The 18,310-nt window shown below is 39.1% G+C and overlaps 1 protein-coding gene across 1 annotated transcript; it reads left to right on the top strand.

Moving 5' to 3' along the window:
- The first annotated feature begins 1,390 nt into the window (after positions 1–1,390).
- On the top strand, positions 1,391–18,190 carry tert (telomerase reverse transcriptase). Its single transcript, XM_074686489.1, has 16 exons — positions 1,391–1,711; positions 2,118–3,432; positions 3,501–3,690; positions 3,779–3,932; positions 5,418–5,585; positions 5,780–5,941; positions 6,033–6,134; positions 6,218–6,303; positions 6,452–6,568; positions 6,724–6,795; positions 13,679–13,867; positions 14,129–14,255; positions 16,763–16,824; positions 16,939–17,063; positions 17,157–17,294; positions 17,472–18,190. The coding sequence occupies exons 1-16, from the start codon at positions 1,496–1,498 to the stop codon at positions 17,573–17,575; spliced, it is 3,327 nt and encodes a 1,108-aa protein (XP_074542590.1). The 5' UTR covers positions 1,391–1,495; the 3' UTR covers positions 17,576–18,190.
- Positions 18,191–18,310: the final 120 nt, after the last annotated feature.

Here is an 18,310-nt window from a genome sequence, read left to right as displayed (position 1 = left end):
CAATCAGAGCGTAGCTCGTGCTGCCCAGCAGAGGGCAGCAAGAAGCCACATTGCTGCCTTCATTTAACCAAAGTGCGCAGTGCAGGTACAGCACACAGATCGTGGCCCCACAGGCTGTAGGCTATAGCAATATAGTCCACCAGAAGTGAGGAACGAAGACAGCATTTTAAGGATATATATATATATATATATATATATATATATATATATATATATATATATATATATATATATATATATATATATATATATATATATATATATATATATATATATATATATCACACATCTATACAAGCTTTTTTGTTCAATTCAGAATCCAGTTTAACACTACGCCTTTGTCTTGAGGGCAAATAATAATGCTCAAAGTCCTGCTAATTCCTAAGAGCTGCTCAACATGGAAAGCCCTTTGAGTATTTATTTCATCAACAGTTGTCTGCACCTTGGACAGCACTACTATTTGGAGTCTGACACCATAACTTGTTGACTAGCAGGCAGCGTAAACTCAGTAAAAGGTTTATAGTTTTCAAATGATGAACTAAATGTCACTAGAAACACTTGGTGAAGTGTTTTATAACCTTACTAGCTAGCTAGTGCTGTTCAGGACTTTACCAGTGCTGGAAGGTGACTTGTAACAAAACAAGGATATAGACTAAATGCTCAAATGAAGCCACTTAAGTCTTCTAAAGCTATCAGTGGTCAGGGTTTGTTGCTTGGTCTTTGTACCGGGCTAAAAACAAGAATAGTTCAAGATTGTGCATCTGAAGCTATTCTTTCTAAACTTCGTCTAAAGAGTCAATTTCTTCTTTTGTCCTATTCCTGTATTGTGATTTTCTTTTTAAGCTCTATTTTACCTAGTTGTACTTTGTGACTATGGAAAAGCGCTATACATTTACTGACTTTTATTTACAGACTTTATCTAACTTTACTTACAGATAAAAAATAGAAGTTTTTTTTTCTTTATGATCCCAGAAAATGTGAATCATGTCATTACTGACTTATTGAGCAATATACACAATTTTAAGGAGCAGGATTTATTATCTCACATAGAAGTGCATCTTACAATCCTCCCCCCAGCCTGTTTAAATGTAAGTGACACACTATAGAATAAGTGAAAAAAGACAAGTCATTTAATTAAAAAAAAAAAATTAACCAGGGAGTGCTGTTGAAGGAAAAGAGTCGAATTCTCCCAGCTAGAATCTATTTATATATTTCATTATACTGTATAGTACACTTTTATTTTATTTTATATATATGACGGAAAAGTACAACAGCTCCATTCGTGTGTGTCATTGGTCAGCTGCCATTGCCTGAGTAAGCTGTTGCCTGATTGGCCAATAAAAAAAATAAAGTCATTTCTCATTGGTTGAGGATCTAGTTGAGAATGACGCGGGCCATCTCATACCAAACATTGCTTGACAAGTTTTGCTTCAGGCTCTCATTCGCTTGGTGATAAATGTTTTAAGTTAGAAAACTGCATCTTAATGCTACCATTATGTCTACAGACGATATGTCTCACACGCTTACCGTTCTCCGGTCGCTGTATCAGCACACACAGTCACTGGAGGAGTTTGTAGAAAGTATCGTGTTCAAGGAAGGGGAGAGAGTTAAGGTTGTTGAGGAATCAGATACAAGCCGCTTCAAATCTTTCGTCCGGGGTGTTTTTGTATGCTTTGACAAGGAACTTCAACAAGTCCCAAGTAGCAGCCAGGTAACTCTGTCCACGGTCTATGAGCTGACGGGTCGTCAGTTGATTGGAGATGACGGTTACCACTGATTTATGCTAGTTGTTGAGATGCACGTGTGTGACATTTTCTACTTCTGTCCTATGTCTGTTTTAAGTGTTTTTCTTTTTAAGCTCTATTTTCTTTTCTTATGGAGACACGCCGCGTATTGTGTTGTGTCGTGTTAAGACAAAGATATATATAGTCAATGATACAATGAAATTGGGAAAACCTCTGATCAGATATTGAAAAATCAAATCAGGCTTAATGTGTATTTTAACTGGTATATTTTACTTAGTGTGAAAAGGGATGAAACATAACAATAATTCATAGTGTCATTAAAATAAATGTGGGCTGCTAATTGATGTGAGTCCTTTTTATGTTTTTGCTCAGATTTGCACTCTGCCTGAAGTCCTGGCCTATGTGCTGAACACCCTAAGAAGAAAAAGGAAAAGGAACGTCCTGGCAAATGGCTATAATTTATTTTCTCTTGCCGAGGAAAAGCGGGATGCAGACCACTTCAAATTCCAAGGAGACATTGGACAAAGTGCGGCTTATATCCATGGAAGTGACATGTGGAGAAAGATCTCCATGCGCCTTGGCACAGACATCACACGATACCTGCTGGAGAGTTGCTCTATGTTTGTGGCTGTCCCTCCCTCGTGTCTTTTTCAGGTGTGCGGTGCTCCCCTTTATGACAGAGTTTCAGTGAAAACGGCCTTCTCTGGGTTTAGTCTTCAGTCTCAGACCAAGAAACAAAACAGGAGACATTTTGCCAGGAATCAAGTTGGAGCAACTTTGAGAAGGAAACAGGAAAATCAGAGGTGTACTATGAGCAAGAGGAATACCGAAAAGAATATGGGGTTAAGAAACAAGAAAAGAAAGAGAGAAATTTATCAGACTAATGAGCAGGACATCCAGACTTTTCCAGGAAAGAAGAGACGAGTAGGAGAGCAAGGAACCACACATGACATCCAAAAGGTGTGCTTTACAACACTGGAGAAACAGCAACCAATGTTGCTGGATCCAACACCATCTGGAAAACCTTTGGAAAATCCTGCAACTGGTTTCAAACAGCCTGCTGAAATGCAAACAAGCACACTTTCCATAGAAGGAGTACCCAGTTGGAGGTCAGGGGCTTTCCCCCCTCCGCCTCCCTCACAATGTTTTATCCGTGCTATTGGATTCATGTATTGTGGAAGGGGTTTGCATGGCTTTCTACTTAACAGGAAAAGAAAGAGTGCTGATGGATTGAAAAGACTACAAGGACAAGATTTGGTCAGAATAGTCTTTTTTGAGGGACAGGCTTATCTGAAAGGACTGGAGAGGAAACCAAAGAGGCTTCCCCGTCGTTTTTTTAACATGGTTCCCCTATTCTGCCAAATGTTGCGTCAGCATAGAAAATGTCCCTACAGCAGAATTCTGCAGAGGTTCTGCCCAGTGATGGAGGGGAAAGAGGCAGGACAAGAGAAGTTCAGCTCCTTCTTACTTCAATGCTCTGCACCTCACAGGGTTTACCTGTTTCTTAAGCAGTGCCTCCTGGCTGTGATCCCCCGTGAACTGTGGGGCTCCAACCACAACCGACTAATTTTCTTTGGAAGAGTCAGGAGCTTCCTGCACAGTGGCAAGTTTGAGAGGCTTTCACTGGCTGAGCTGATGTGGAAGATGAGGGTGAATGACTGTGAATGGTTGAAGATCAGCAAAACAGGTAAGACTCCATACTTTTTCCTTTAACATGTATTTTACCTGAGGTATAAAAACTACTGTCATCTGTAGGGAAGATCCCGCCCAGTGAGCTCTCATACCGGACTCAGATCCTGGGTCAGTTCCTGGCTTGGCTTCTGGATGGCTATGTTGGAGGCCTGGTTCGAGCCTGTTTCTATGCCACTGAGAGTATGGGTCAGAAGAATGCCATCAGGTTCTACAGACGGGAAGTCTGGAGAAAACTGCAAGATTTGGCTTTCAGGTACACAGACTCACACACAGCTTATGGAGGGCCTGTGCTCAAACAGCCATGATCACACAAGCTCACAAAACATTTTTTTCTGGTTTAGGGGTCACCTTTCCAAAGGTCAGTTGGAGGAGTTGACTCCAGCTCAGGTGGCAGCCCTTCCAAAATCTGTCGTCATCTCTCGCCTGCGCTTCATTCCCAAGACAGATGGTATGCGGCCTATCACACGAGTCATTGGAGCAGGTGCCAAAACAAGGGTACAGTATTACAGTGATTTCAGAGTCCTCATTCACAAATTTATGAAATTGTGTTAATTCTTTGCCAAGTGGAGAAGTGCAATTATAAAGAAAAGCTTGACAACTGAGTCTGGACAAGATGGAAAACTGGATTATAAAAACTAAAAACTGAAACAGAGAAAGAGTAATAAGTTTGAGGGTAATACTGTGTGCATATGCATGGCAAGGCAAGGCAAGTTTATTTGTAGAGCACAAATAAACTTGGCACAAATTCATACACAAGGCAATTCAAAGTGCTTTACAGCTGACAAAATAAAATCACAATAGGCAAAATAAAATCATTGCATAAAATCATACCATAAAACATTAAAAATGATTAATTAAATTAAAAGAGAGTGCAGATAAAATACTTTCAGTTGTTGTATGCTATGCTAAACAGAACTGTTTTCAGCTATGATTTGAACATTGTCAGAGTTGAGGCCTGTCTCACATCTTCTGGGAGACTGTTTCAGATTTTGGGAGCATAAAATTGGAAAGCAGCCTCACCGTGTTTAGTCCTGATTGGGCACCAGCAGGAGACCCCTCCCTGAGGTTCTCAGAGACCGAGTTGGTTCATATGGTTCCAGCATGTCCGAGATGTACTTTGGTGCTAAACCATAAGGAGACTTGTAAACAAGCAGAGCTGTTTTAAAGACTACTCTCTGAGCCACAGGAAGCCAGTGCAGAGACCTGAGAACTAGACTTATATGGTTGTGTTTCCTGGTTCTGGTCAGGACCCGAGCAGCAGCGTTCTGGATGTACTGCAGCTGTCTTACAGCTCGTTTTGAGAGTCCAGTGTGCAGGCCGTTACAGTAATCTAACCTTCTGAAGACAAACGCGTGGATCAGTCTCTCTAAGACAGGTTTTGGCACTATTCCTTTAATCCTGGTGATGTTTTTAAGATGGTAAAAAGCTGCTGATGTTATTGATTTGATGTGGCTGTTAAAGTTCAGGTCTGAGTCCAATATCACCCCAAGATTTCTAACCTGGTTACTCACAATCAGAGAGAGAGTCTGAAGTTGACTGATAACTCTTTCCCTTTGTTTCTGTGGGCCACAGACAATGGTTTCAGTTTTATCTGCATGCATTTGCATGTGCAAATGTTTTTATAAGAGATAAATGTATGTATTCATCCTCAATGGCTTGTGTGTACAGGGGTTGTAAGTTAGTCAGTTTTTTTGGCAGAACACAAGAAAACAAACAAAGCAAAGAAAAGTACACAAAACAAAAGGAGAAGTTGATTTGATTATATGGTTAGATTATTATAATGATTATAAATACAATACATAATATTGCCTGAACAAAAGAATAATTCAATTAAACCACATCAATTTTGCATGAACACACTCACATCTTATGACCTATAGGAGTGAATTAAAGTACTGGTATAGTTATTATATAAGAAAAAGGATGAAGATATCCCCCTTTTTAATATGTGTACATTTTAATGGTTTTATAACTCAACAGTTCCACCAAGGCCGTGTGCGGGACTTGTTTGACGTGCTGCAGGCCTGTGTGCGCTGCTCTCCATCCCTCCTGGGCTCCACAGTTTGGGGGCAAGCTGATATCCACAAGAAGTTAGAATCTATAGCTCCAGCCCAGAAGGAGAATCCACAAACTCTCTACTTTGTAAAGGTGAGTTTTTGCCTCACCTATTTTTCCTCAGAGGGGCTAGCACAGTAATAATTATTTGTCATGTGCCAGCATGTTTTGTGTCCTCTTAACTGGTCGTGCTGTGGTTCCAACATTTCCTCTCAACAATGGGGTTCACTGAATGTTCAATACATTCTTTTCTTTTTTTTTTTTTTTTCTTTTTTTTTACATTTAAGATGGATGTGGGTGGAGCCTTTGAGAGTCTGCCTCATGACAAACTCATTGAGGTGATTGGTCAGGCTCTTTCCCCTGTCCAAGATGAACTCATCACCATCCGCAGCTATGCCAAGATCTGGCCTACTTACCACGAGGGCCTGAAGAAGGTCTTTGCCCGACAGGTGCTGTGACTCATACACATGCTCTAATATACTGTACCTGTGCATGTCAATACACACACATTGTCCATTTGTCATTTTTCTTTTAACACAGGCAGATTTCATGGAGGATAACATGGAATCCACCAACATGAAAGGTTTTGTGATGTCACTGCAGAAAAGAGGCAAAGTTCATCACAGCATACTGGTGGAGCAGGTGAGAGTGACCTGACCAGATCCCTCTTTTAGAAAAGACACTTCTTGTCTCAAACTTGTGCATCGTATCTTTCTCCCTTGCAGTATTTCAGCTCAGATCTGAATGGCAGAGAGGCAATGCAGTTCTTCACCCAAATGCTGACAGGCAGTATTGTTAGATTTGGGAAAAGGTAATCATTAAACACATTGAATAAACTGATGATGAACACTTTGTCAACTTTATGTATTATTTGGTTAATATAACAGGGACAAATGGCATGATTCCAGCTTGATATGACCACAGCTTTCAGTTTCTTTTTCTACTCTGCTGTGTGTCAGGACATACCGGCAATGCAGAGGGATTCCTCAGGGCTCTGTTATCTCCAGTATGCTCTGCTGTCTCTGCTATGGTCATATGGAGAACACTCTGCTCAAGAGCCTCACTAAAACCAAAGGGTAAAGAAGGCATGCAGTGTACAATTATTTTGGTCAACTTTGAAGTTGTAGTAATGTATTTCCAGCAGCAGAGGGCAGTATTCTGTTTGGAAGCACTCCTCACTTTACTGTGTATGTATATAAGCATAAATATTTACCTCTGTCTATACCTGCAGATGTTTAATGAGACTCATGGATGACTTCCTTCTGATAACACCGGACTTACATGAGGCTCAAGGGTTTCTCAGGTATGACACACGACCGTTATCTCTCTGTGATAATAAGCCACAAGGGCTCCTAACCTACATTTCTGCAATATGTTACGTTTTATCAGACTGGAGAGGGGAAAACAATGAGTTTTCATAAGTACAAAAAAAGTCCAATTAGGTTGAATTAATTTATGCATTATGCAATTCTGACTGGCAAAGGCAAAGCCATGAACAACCTGATCATACATTTTACAAATCAATCAATCAATCATTAAAGCACATGTAGTAAAAAGGGTTGTGATTCTACCTCTTCTGTTGATCATTCCACAAAAATGTGAAATTTTGAGTAGGAATATACCTTCACACTGTAAAACCAAGCAGTGATAGAAAACATGGCCATCCTGGAAATGATTCTAAAATGTTGAGTCAATTTTGCCAAAAAGGATGACACGAAGCCAAAAGAAATCAAGGAATTAACGAGACAAATAATTAGAAAGGCAGAGCAGAGGAGGAAATAAAAGAAATGGTGGAATTCAAACAGAGGAGGACCAAATGAGCTACCAAAGATGGAATGGAAGCAAGTTTAACTGACCAAGACGGTCTGTCCTAAAGGGATCATATGAGAACAGTATCAGTATCAATCAAGACAAGATATGAAGTCTTATCTCTCCTTAGCCCACCATGAGCTGAGCCCTTTGCTCTCGAGGGGACTCATGTAAGACAGCCATCCACCTTGACGATGTTGACCTAGTAAGCACTTTCATTCAGTGTTATTTGAAGGACATTGAACTTAAAAAGGGTACATTGGGCATAACAAGCAGGAAAAAACCTATAAGATAAAAGATCCTTGAGGAATTAAAAATAATTTTGGTGGCATTAGCAACATTTTTTAACAGTATCAAAAAACTTGTAAAGCTACTGAGAGTTAAAGCACAATGTTATTTAACACCTCTCTTCAAAGGGTTGAACTGTGTGTAGGGGCTAAAAAGTGACAAAAGTATTGGGACATATAGGCTTCAGCCTGAATGATTTGGAGACCCTTGTCTTAACTTATATTGAAGACATTCAATTGGGTGTGACAAAAACACAAAACAGCTCCCTCCTTGTGAGAGGCAATTCTAACGGTTGTCCCAAAGCAGGCTCAAGAATGATGTGTTGATAGTTAAATATTGGAAAGAAAAGATCGAGTTTGTTATCCAACATAAAGCAGATTTCTGGTGAAGATCTTTAGCTTTACTGTAACTCTTCTTGTCTTTTTTTTTTTACAATGGAAAAAAAGTACTCACTTGAGAATGAATTGCATGGCTTAAATTTCGACTCAAGTAAAAAATATTTTTTTAAGGAGACCTCTAGATTGGAGTCCTCGCACTGTCAGTACATTTACATGCAGCTTCAAAACTCAGACCATGAGCTTAGTCAGTGTGAGATCAGACTATTGAAATGCACATTAACAGGTCAAACCCAAGCGGCAACCTCTGGTCTGAGAATATGAGACAATGCGGAAGTGCTAAAATCTGCTGTTTCTCGAGTGACCACTTGAGGCTGGCTCCGGAAGTAGCGGAAGTCACAAACACACCAAGCCAAAAAAAGACGTTTTCAAAGCAGAAATTAACCTATTTACAGCCTGGTTCAAAAAACGTCTCCTATCTGAGTCGTTAATTTTACTACCAGCACCCACTGTACGAGGGGTGAATTTTTTTCCAACTCGGCCGTTCAGAGGATATTAAAATCGCAAGCTCCCCCAATTGGAGGCACAGCTGAGGGTCACGTGACAGCCGGCTCACTATGGCTGTAGGCGAAGCCCTTGCCACTACCAATATGGCCACTATAGCCGATGTGCTTCATTTTCCGTTTCAGAGACAGATGGGTGACGTCGGCGAGACTACGTCCATGTTTTATACAGTCAATGGTCAAACCATATCAATCATATATAGTAAAGATAGAAAATTAGTCAAACCAGACAAAGCATAGCTTGATTGATACACCGAGAAAATGCAATTTCTATCAGATTTTGGTTGAGTTTGGTAGGTCTTTAAAGGCCTCTGCATTCAGGAAGTAGATGACTATGATGAATAGGGTCGCTGCGCTCTTAAAGTCTATGGCTCTGACACAATAAACAAACACGACGGCACATACATACATAAAAACATAGAGAGCTATAACTGCATCCATCTCCCCCATTGCCGCTAAAATTTTGCTTTCGTCCCAGGTGACTCAAAAGTAGTTTGATATATTATTGGGCATCAAATATTAGGGTTCTAGTGTATTGGATGAAAGATCTGAATATTTCTGATGCACCCAGATGGCTAACCTTGGAGACTACATCCTGTAGACACACCTCCCTGCCAGCTCTATTGTGCTCTGAACTCCCTTTGGTCAAACCGCTTTCTTATTTTACTAATAACCCCATTGTGGCACAGTCAGTAAGAATCTGGAACCAGTTTCGTAAATCATTTGCTCTGTATAATCTTTCTATCCTTGCCCCGATAGACAAAAATCACGTTTGCCCCATCTTTGTCAGGGGCCTTTAACATCTGGCTTAGTAATGGAATTTCATCTCTCCAGGATCTCTTTATAGACCGTACTTTTGCATCTTTTGAGCAATTAAGAAGTAAATTTGGTATCCCTCAATCTCATTTCTTCAGATATTTACAATTGCGGAGCTTTGTTGCCTTATACTTAGATGGTTTTCCCCAATATTCTTCAGCACCCTTGTTAGATTCAATTTTTACACTAAGACCAGACTTAAAACAGGTGATTGGTAAAGTTTATGACCTTCTCAATTATCATAATTCAGCAAATCTGATTGAACTTAAGAACAAGTGGGAAGGGGAACTGAACGAGCAGATCTCAGAAGAAACTTGGTCAAAAATTATACAAAGAATTTACACATCCTCCATCTGCCAAAGACATGTTGCTGTTCAATTTAAAATTGTCCATAGACTCCATTGGTCAAAGGTCAGATTGTCTAAAATCAGGCCAGACCTAGACCCGACATGTGACAGGTGTAAAGAAGCCCCAGCAGGTTTACTCCACATGTTTTGGGCCTGCCCAAGACTTCGTCCATTTTGGAAGTCCATCTTTGATACTCTTTCCAAAATATTAGGAGTGCCAGTAGATCCATCCCCTCTCTCTGCCTTATTTGGTGTCATGCCACAGGGTGTGCATCTAAATAACTCTAAAAATAATATGCTAGCCTTCTGTACTTTGATGGCCAGGCGCCTTATACTGTTCCAGTGGAAAGACCCTCTTCCTCCTAAATATTCTCACTGGATTAAAGAGATTATGAAATACGTCAAGCTTGAGAAGATAAGACACTCTCTTAAAGGGTCTGTTTCACGATTTTATGAAACCTGGAAGCCTTTCTTGATATTTGTTGAGAAGTTAGGAGCAGAGAGCATAATCCCATAATATATTATACATCTTTCTGTGTTAGCCGGTGCTAGTGTAGGATGACTGATTACTATAGTACAATACTTGTCCAGTGGGTGGGTTGATGGGTGGGCTTTTTCTTTTTCTCTTTTTTTTTTTCTTTTCTCTCTTTTTGATAGTCGGTATATATGGTTTTCTATATCCTTTTTTTTTTCCTGTTTGTTTTGTAAATTGTAAAACTTTCAATAAATAGACCTTGATTAAAATAAAAAAAAAAAAGTAGTTTGATACACACACAGCTTTACTTATCAAAAAAGGATACAGCGCCGCCTATCTGCATCAGTTCATAAATCGGCAAAAAAATACAAAAACTCAGACGCAGAGCTCAAAATGCTCTTGTTAGTTGGTTTTACAAATTATCAAGAATGTTAACTGACTCTGAAATTACCGGCTATAACAAGTGTTCAGAGAAACTTGAAATTATTATTCATTTTTGGTTACAGTGCCCAAGTTTTTTTCTTTTTTTTCTTTTTCTAAGGAGATAGCCTGATTGCACAAGACAAGAAGTTACAGAAGTGTAGCCTAACATGATGATGACTCACTTTTTAAACCACAGAATGTACCTCCTGTTTTGTTAATTTAGTTCTGGTTGAGATGAAGCTGTTGCAATAAACAAGATATAAAGAGATAAAGAATGCACCTTGTATCGAGATTTGCATCTTTTTTCTGTACACTGCTTCCTCACTCGATAAAATATTAACCTCGGAAAATTACCAGACAACTGAACAGCAAAACTCCTCGTGTCAAAGCTGGATGTGCTCCAGAAGAAAACTGGGTAGAATGTTTTCAAAGATAAGCTTAGAGTCATTTTAAAGAATGTTATCGATGCTCCTCTGAAACCACCATCCCTGAAAACAAATCCGTGCTGTCAGCTGTAATGATGTCACTGCATCATTGTGACACCAAAGAGTTTGTGGTTTCTGTTGAAGATTCATTTGAACAGTGATGTCGTATCACAAAGGGCAGAGTTACGTAACTGGAGGAGCGTGAGCCAGATCCCCTCATGGTTATTGTTATTATAATTGGCAAAAGAGGCTTGATGCTTAGGTTGACTGCATTAACTAATACATGCACTTTTCACATGTTCTCCCTGCTCCTGTTCCAGCACTGATGTCACATCCCTCCAGCAAATGCTCCATTTGTTGTGGGAACTCTCCTATGTAATGTATAACTGACTGCCGTTTGTACGTGACGCTGGTTGTACTGGTTGTAATTCATTAACATTACTATTTTGGTTTTGATTATTGTGGAACACTTTGTTATTCACACCAAGCTCCTCACATGACTCAGCTGCTGTGAGAAAAAAAACTAAGAACGGATTATCAGCTGGGATTGATAAAAAGTTATATATGATAACCCCTGTAAACAATATGGTCTTTCAAATGCATGACATGTAATTGGTATTTGCCAGCAACAACAACATGCCAGAACATTAGAAATTCATGTAAAACTGCAGAAAAAGGTAAATAAATTACAAATTTATTTTATTCTTATACATACTAAATGTTTCATTAAGGAGCTATTAAAGTGATGACTTGGCAAAATATTCTTTGTGGCCAACCAGCGTACAGTGATTTTCCACTGTGGCCCTCTCTGTGTCAAAGTCGCAGCCCAGTTGTTTTGACACTATTAAGTAACTTATTTATCTATTTAACCTTTTAAACCCTGAGGTACCTGAATTGGGGGACTTTGAGGTGTTTTGCAGCCAAAGACATAAAACAAAGTACTTATCATTAGAGGTGTGAAAAAATGTTGATACAGCAATATATCCTAATACTTTGAACTGTGATAAAACATTGATATTTCAACTATTAATAGCGATATTTTTGTTCAAACATAAATTCAAATTTCAGCGAAGTTGGAAGTCCAATACATCTTTACTCCTGTGGTTGATGGCGCCGAAGAGCTACTCCACTGTATGTCGTCCATATACTGTATAATAAATATAGTCTGAAAGTCTATTCAAAATACTTAATTCCTAAACTTGATGATGTGGGTTTGAAGCCGTAAATATCAATATTTTCTCTCTGCTTGGTTTAGTTTGTTTAAAATCATAATTTTTACAGTGTAGTAGACCGATAAAATAATAATCATAGTCATGTTTTGTGCAATAGTAGATTTTCTATGAGTAACATCAGTTACTCCAAGTGACATTTAACAGTTTCTCCAACTGACCACATCTTTTACCCAATAATTTTTTTGCAACATTAGTTTAATGTCACAGTAGTTAAAGTGAAAAACTTGATACACTTTATGTTTTCAATTTAAGTGTATGTATAAAACACTGCATCTAGCTTTCATTATTTCAAAAATAATAAAAAAGGAAAGCTGTTTTCAATCAAATAGTTAACTGTGTGGAACAGTGGCGATTGCTCTAAGACTGCAAGGGAAGCTCAGCTTCCCCTAAAATGTCCCCCAAAAAGTGGTGATATGTACGCTGTGTGTACATTTTATTGACAAAATATGTGCTAGAATACCTTCATCTTTTGTTCAGAATCAGCTACCTATCACAGGTAACTGGCTCCACCTCCCTCTTATTCATCCCCGCAGCGTCTCAGCGCTTTAACTCAGACGGACGCTGAGCATATCTTGACTTCAGCGGGGAAGCGTAGAGTGGGTTGTTCCACTGTGGAAACTGGACGGTCATTGGATGAACGCTGGGCTTTGTCCCGCCCATCGGACGCTGAGCATCTCTGGGGGTCTTCTGCATGATTATTGGATGATCTGTCTGAGGCCGAATCCCTTTTTGATTGACAGTGAAATGAGCCAGTCATCGATCTTGAAGTATAACCCTCCACCGGAGCATCTTCTGTAGAGAGGAGCTTCTCCTGTTTAAAGTGGCTCAAGTCTTACGCCCGCAACACAATGGGCCAAGGCCGTTTAAGCAAACTAGCTCTGCTGGCCATTGAGAGAACACTGGTAAAATCTCTGGAAAAAGCACCTTGTTGGTACAACAGGGTCACAGATCATTTTTTTTAAAAGGAATGGAGGGTAGAATTTATGTTTAAATAAATAAACAAATTTATGATGTAGGCTGGAAAAAAATGAGCTTCCCCTTTGACTGACCAGCAGCCACCCGTGGTGTGGAATATCCAAATATATCACAGTATTGTGAGGTTCTTGCCAATACTCACCTCTACTTATCATGTATGAATACAGCCATGTTGCGCATGAGATTTGACAGGAGGAAGTCAGCTACAGACACCATCATTTCATACTTCAACCAAAATTTCTGTTTGAGTAACACTTGAGTTAATTCTCTGAGCCCATGTCATAAATACCAATACTGTAACCTCTGAACAAATTTTACAAGTGTTCCCTTTATTATGACAACAGAATGACTCAGATAGACATTGTGAATGCAGAGATACACTCTTCTCTTTCTCTTTCCAATCTCATTTTTCTAGCAGGCCAGGGCTTAAAGGGTTAATAAAAAACTGTTGAGAGACATCATTGATTGAGATGTAGATACTGTGTGTCTGTTATGTAGGGTCTTGCTGGCCGGGGTATCACAGTATGGTCTGGTGGTCAACCCAAAGAAAGTGGCGGTCAACTTTCAGGTGTCAGGAAGCTGCAGCTCTTGTCCTGACATCCGTGTGCTGCCCACTCACTGCCTCTTCCCCTGGTGTGGATTGCTGCTTGACACGCAATCGCTTGATGTCTACAAAGATTATTCAGGGTAAGGGATCCTGGCAGCTGTGATTGCACTGAAGGTTTATTGCTCTGATAATTCTTGTTCCATAAAATTGAACTTTTTGTAGTCTTTATGGTTTCCTGTAACTTGACTGAACGACTGTACTTTGTACCTGCTCATAAACAGACTTCTCTGACATGTACGACTCAAAGGCTTTTCATGGACACATTTATTACATGATAACTATATTTCTCTATGGATATTCAGTTTCTATTACTGTTTCTTATATTTACCAATCTCTCTCAGCTACGCAGGTCTGTCCTTGCGCTACAGCGTTACATTGGGCTCTACCCACATGGCTGGAAAGCAAATGAGGAGAAAACTGATGGCTGTCCTCAGGCTCAAGTTCCACCCTGTTTTCTTAGATGTGAAGGTCAGGAACACCGTGACCTTCAAGGAATTTAAGAGTGTGCAAATGATTCATGAAGCAGGTTTCTGTTCGTTTAATGACATGCAAGTTTTAATAAAAAAAAAAATACATGTAACTCATTCAAAAACCACATTTAAGTGGAATTAGTGCAAATTTTACATTCAGCGTGAAGAAACTGAGGTATGATCTCTCAATTTAAAATTTGATGCTGGCATCATTTAAAAAAAATATTTGGACAGGGACATGTTAATATTGTGTGTCTTCTTTTAACAACACTTTGAGAAGGGAAATGCTGACCATTATGGCGTAATGCAGGATTTAGGTTGTTATAAAATCTTTGGTCTTTTCATATTTCTTACTTCATGATGCACTTAATGTTCCTGATTGGTGATAATGTGAGACTTCTGGCTGGTCATTTAGCACCTGGACTCTTCTACTACAGAGCCATGCTGTTGTAATGTGGTGAGGTATAGTCCTGCTGAAATATGAGAGGGCTTCCATGTGAAAGTCATTGGATGGCAGCAAATTTTCTTTCAAAACCTGTTTATAATGCCCTGCATTAATGGACCCCTCCGAGCTGTGCAAGCTACTCATGCCATGGTCACTCATGAATCCCCATAGCCTCATACATGCTAAATTTTGAACGTGTTGCTGTTAACGAGCTAGCGGGACCCTCTTGTCTTCAGAGAAGAATCTTTAACCATGATTTCCAAAAGGAATGTTCAATGATGTTCTGATCCATCAGACCACAGGGCAGTGCTCCTCTCCCCCTCAGATCATCCAAAATGGGCTCTGAAATGAAAACATTGCCTGTTTCATGTTAAGATTCAATTTTCTCTTTGTGTGGTACAGTTTAAACCTGAATTTGTGAAACCAGCAAAAAGTGTGCCCACAAAAATTGTTTTTTTGGCAAGATACTTAATCCCATGCAGTGATTTCTCTGAACCTGTTAATGATACACCAGAGATGATTGAACCCTCTTATTCTTTGTGATTTAATGGTAAGGAAAAATATTATAAAATAAAATTATGGGTTATTATCCAGAACAGTCTTGTATAGAGGTGCAACTCCTTGTTTTCCCTCAGGGATTTATTATTTTTTTTTAAACCCATCATAAAGTCATGGCGCACAAATTAATTAGATGGAAAATATTCCTCCAAATGGCTTTTTTTTTTAAGCATCAAGCAACTTTTTCAGTGTTTTGTTGTTCCTGTCCAACTAAAAAAAACATATTGTAACATAGCACAAGATGACATATATAAATGATTTTTGCAATTTTTAGTTTGCTTTTTTTTTTTTTTTTTTATTTTTTTACACTAGACTTTAAGAAAAAGTTAAATGATGATGATAATTTCTACAGACTATATCAGGAGTTCCATTTTCCTGTAAAATGCACGTCACATGATTTAGAGAAAAACAAGTCACCCTTTGCTGGAGAAAATTGGTGACTTTTTTTCTAATCCAGTTCAGTTCAAAGACTGTTAGGAAAAAATTGAATTTGGATTTAAAAAAAAGGGTTTTTTTTTGACAAACAATCCAGATTTTGAAAATCCCAATAAATTGATTTTGGATTTTTTTATCCCACCCCTAAGCTTTAATGACTTCAGTGATCCTTAACCTGAAGGAGTCTCTTACATTGCCCTAATCCTAAAACACTTCTCAGAGATGACGCACACGTTAATCATTAAACCTGCTGAACTTAAGAGCATTAATAATTTAACCTAAAACATGTTAGTGTGCTGACTTAAGCATTCAGCTGATATGCTCTATGCAGTCATCAGTGTGACTAGAGAGTGTATTAGTACTGTTGTAGGGTGCAGACATCCTATCAAGTAAAAAGTATAAAGAAAGGTCATGTGTGAACTGGGTAATGTTTGAATTTAATCCTCTCTGTGATTACCTCTGACGTACTAGGTTTGAACTCTTTTACCAGCACTTCCCAGCCATGAAACACAATGAGGCTTGTCGTATATTAATGTTGTACAGTCGCTTTAGGTCTATGTTAGTTTAACAGACTGGATGTTCCAGACTGACTTCATTTGTGAGACAGTTTTAATTTAAGAGCTTGTCAAACGACAGATCCTCTACAAAAGCAAAGGTCATTCATCCTTTTCAAAGAAGCCCTGAGGTCGCCTATACGTCCAATCAGCTGGATGACGAACATAAATTAACTGTGTACCAATTAAAAAGCTTCCTCCCTCAAAGTACATAGTTTGAAAGCTGAGCCTGCACTTTCTCTCACAAATTATTCAGACAGATGGCATTTATTAACAAGTAGATTAACAAATATCCTTGGTGACCGGCTGGAATTTACCCTCAAACAGCAACTAAGTGATTAGAAACAGCTGTAAACTTGTCAAGTGTCACAATTACTGGTTTTATGACCCAGATGGTTTCAAGTAATTGGAATACAAAGTAGCAGAGTGTATCGAAGATGGACAGCTCTGATTCTGGTTACATGTTACATATATGAATATATATTTCATCTATTTATTCATTTTCTCTCCTAGACCAATTCTATTCAGGCAGTCTACAAGAACATATACAAGCTGGTGCTGCTTCAGGCTTACAGGTGAAAAGATGAGCTGTTGTCACATGTTTTAAATTAGAAACTAGTGTTGTACATTAAACAAACACGTAGAATAATTTGTTTCCTTTCCCCACGACAAACACAAATTCTTTATAGGTTCCATGTGTGTGCTCAGAGTTTGCCCTTTGGTCAGACGGTTGCTAAGAACCCGACGTACTTCCTGCAGATGATATGGGACATGGCGGAGTACGCCAATCAGCTCATCAGGATGAGCAACAAAGGCATCATTTTCTCGTCATAACACAGAATGTTTGTAGAAAGATAGATTTTGATGCTAATTGTGATCACTTCTTTTTCTCGTTTACTTGATTCAGGACTGAGTGTCGGCAACAAAGCTCGGACTGGCATTTTGCAGTTTGAAGCAGTGGATCTGCTGTTCTGTCTTTCCTTTGTGTTGGTGCTGTCACGACACCGTGCTCTCTACAGAAGTCTTCTCCCACACCTTCACAAAAGTATGTTCCCTCAAGAAAAGATAAATCAAAAGATGAGCTTGTTTCAGGGCTACATAGACTTTCTCAGTAAAAGTCTTTTTTTTGCAGACTTTAAGTCTGATAAGATGTGATAACAAGCTGATACATTTTAAAGTTGATAAAGAAGACAAAAAGCACTCATCTCTTTTCTGCTGACAGAGAAGCGCAGTCTGGAGCGGCATTTGGGGGACCTGAGGCTGGCCAGGGTCCGACAAGCAACTAACCCCAGGATCCCACCTGATTTCTTGGCCATCAAAGTGTAGACCCACAGCTTACACCTTTCAGCATGACTACGGAACAGCTAAGCTCTACTGTCCAGCTTTAGTGGAATTTCTTTGTGATTCATTTTGACTTTTTCTCTTTTAAATAGATCAAAATACACCAGCGTTCAAAAACAGAAATTTTCCACTCATGTCTCTGTGTTATAGGTTTTGAGGGAGTGGAAAGAGCAGGGCTTTAAAATCAGTTGTGTGGATTTATTTGACTTGTCAGAGTGCCAGTTTTTTCTCTGTTGTGCCTTGACTGGAAATCTGACCTTAGTCAAATGAAATAAACCACTCAGAGGATAAACCTGAGCCATAAACACGCCCATGATAATGATAACCACCATATCAGTAAAGATGTGTCACTGACAATCATCCTGCTACTGTCCTGGACATGGTCCCATTCCCTGGCTAGTTGTCTTCTCTGGACTTTGATTTATGCTTGCCACAAAAAAACCCATGACGTCACTTGAAATATATTTGTAAGTTCTAAGATATCTCTATGCAAACAGCAGGAATCAACGTGTACCGCAGGGATGCTGTGTGAGCACTGTGAGTGATTCAAATGAAACTTTCTGTAAATGTAAAATAAAAGAGAGCTGTGTCAGTATTGTTTAGTTAAATCTTCTGTTATATTATTTACACAAAACAAGAATTTACAAGAAAAAGGTCACTACTGAATGAATCCAGATGAGATATTGAGGGAGCAAGATGAATGTTGGACTGAATTGAATT

Source organism: Halichoeres trimaculatus, unplaced genomic scaffold, assembly GCF_033239565.1.
Source record: "Halichoeres trimaculatus isolate MK-OKI-2021-1 unplaced genomic scaffold, fHalTri1.1 fHalTri1_scaffold_14, whole genome shotgun sequence".
NCBI classification, from domain to species: domain Eukaryota; kingdom Metazoa; phylum Chordata; class Actinopteri; order Labriformes; family Labridae; genus Halichoeres; species Halichoeres trimaculatus.
The sequence above is the reverse complement of the archived record's forward strand: the minus strand, read 5'-3'. Positions and strand labels throughout refer to the sequence as shown.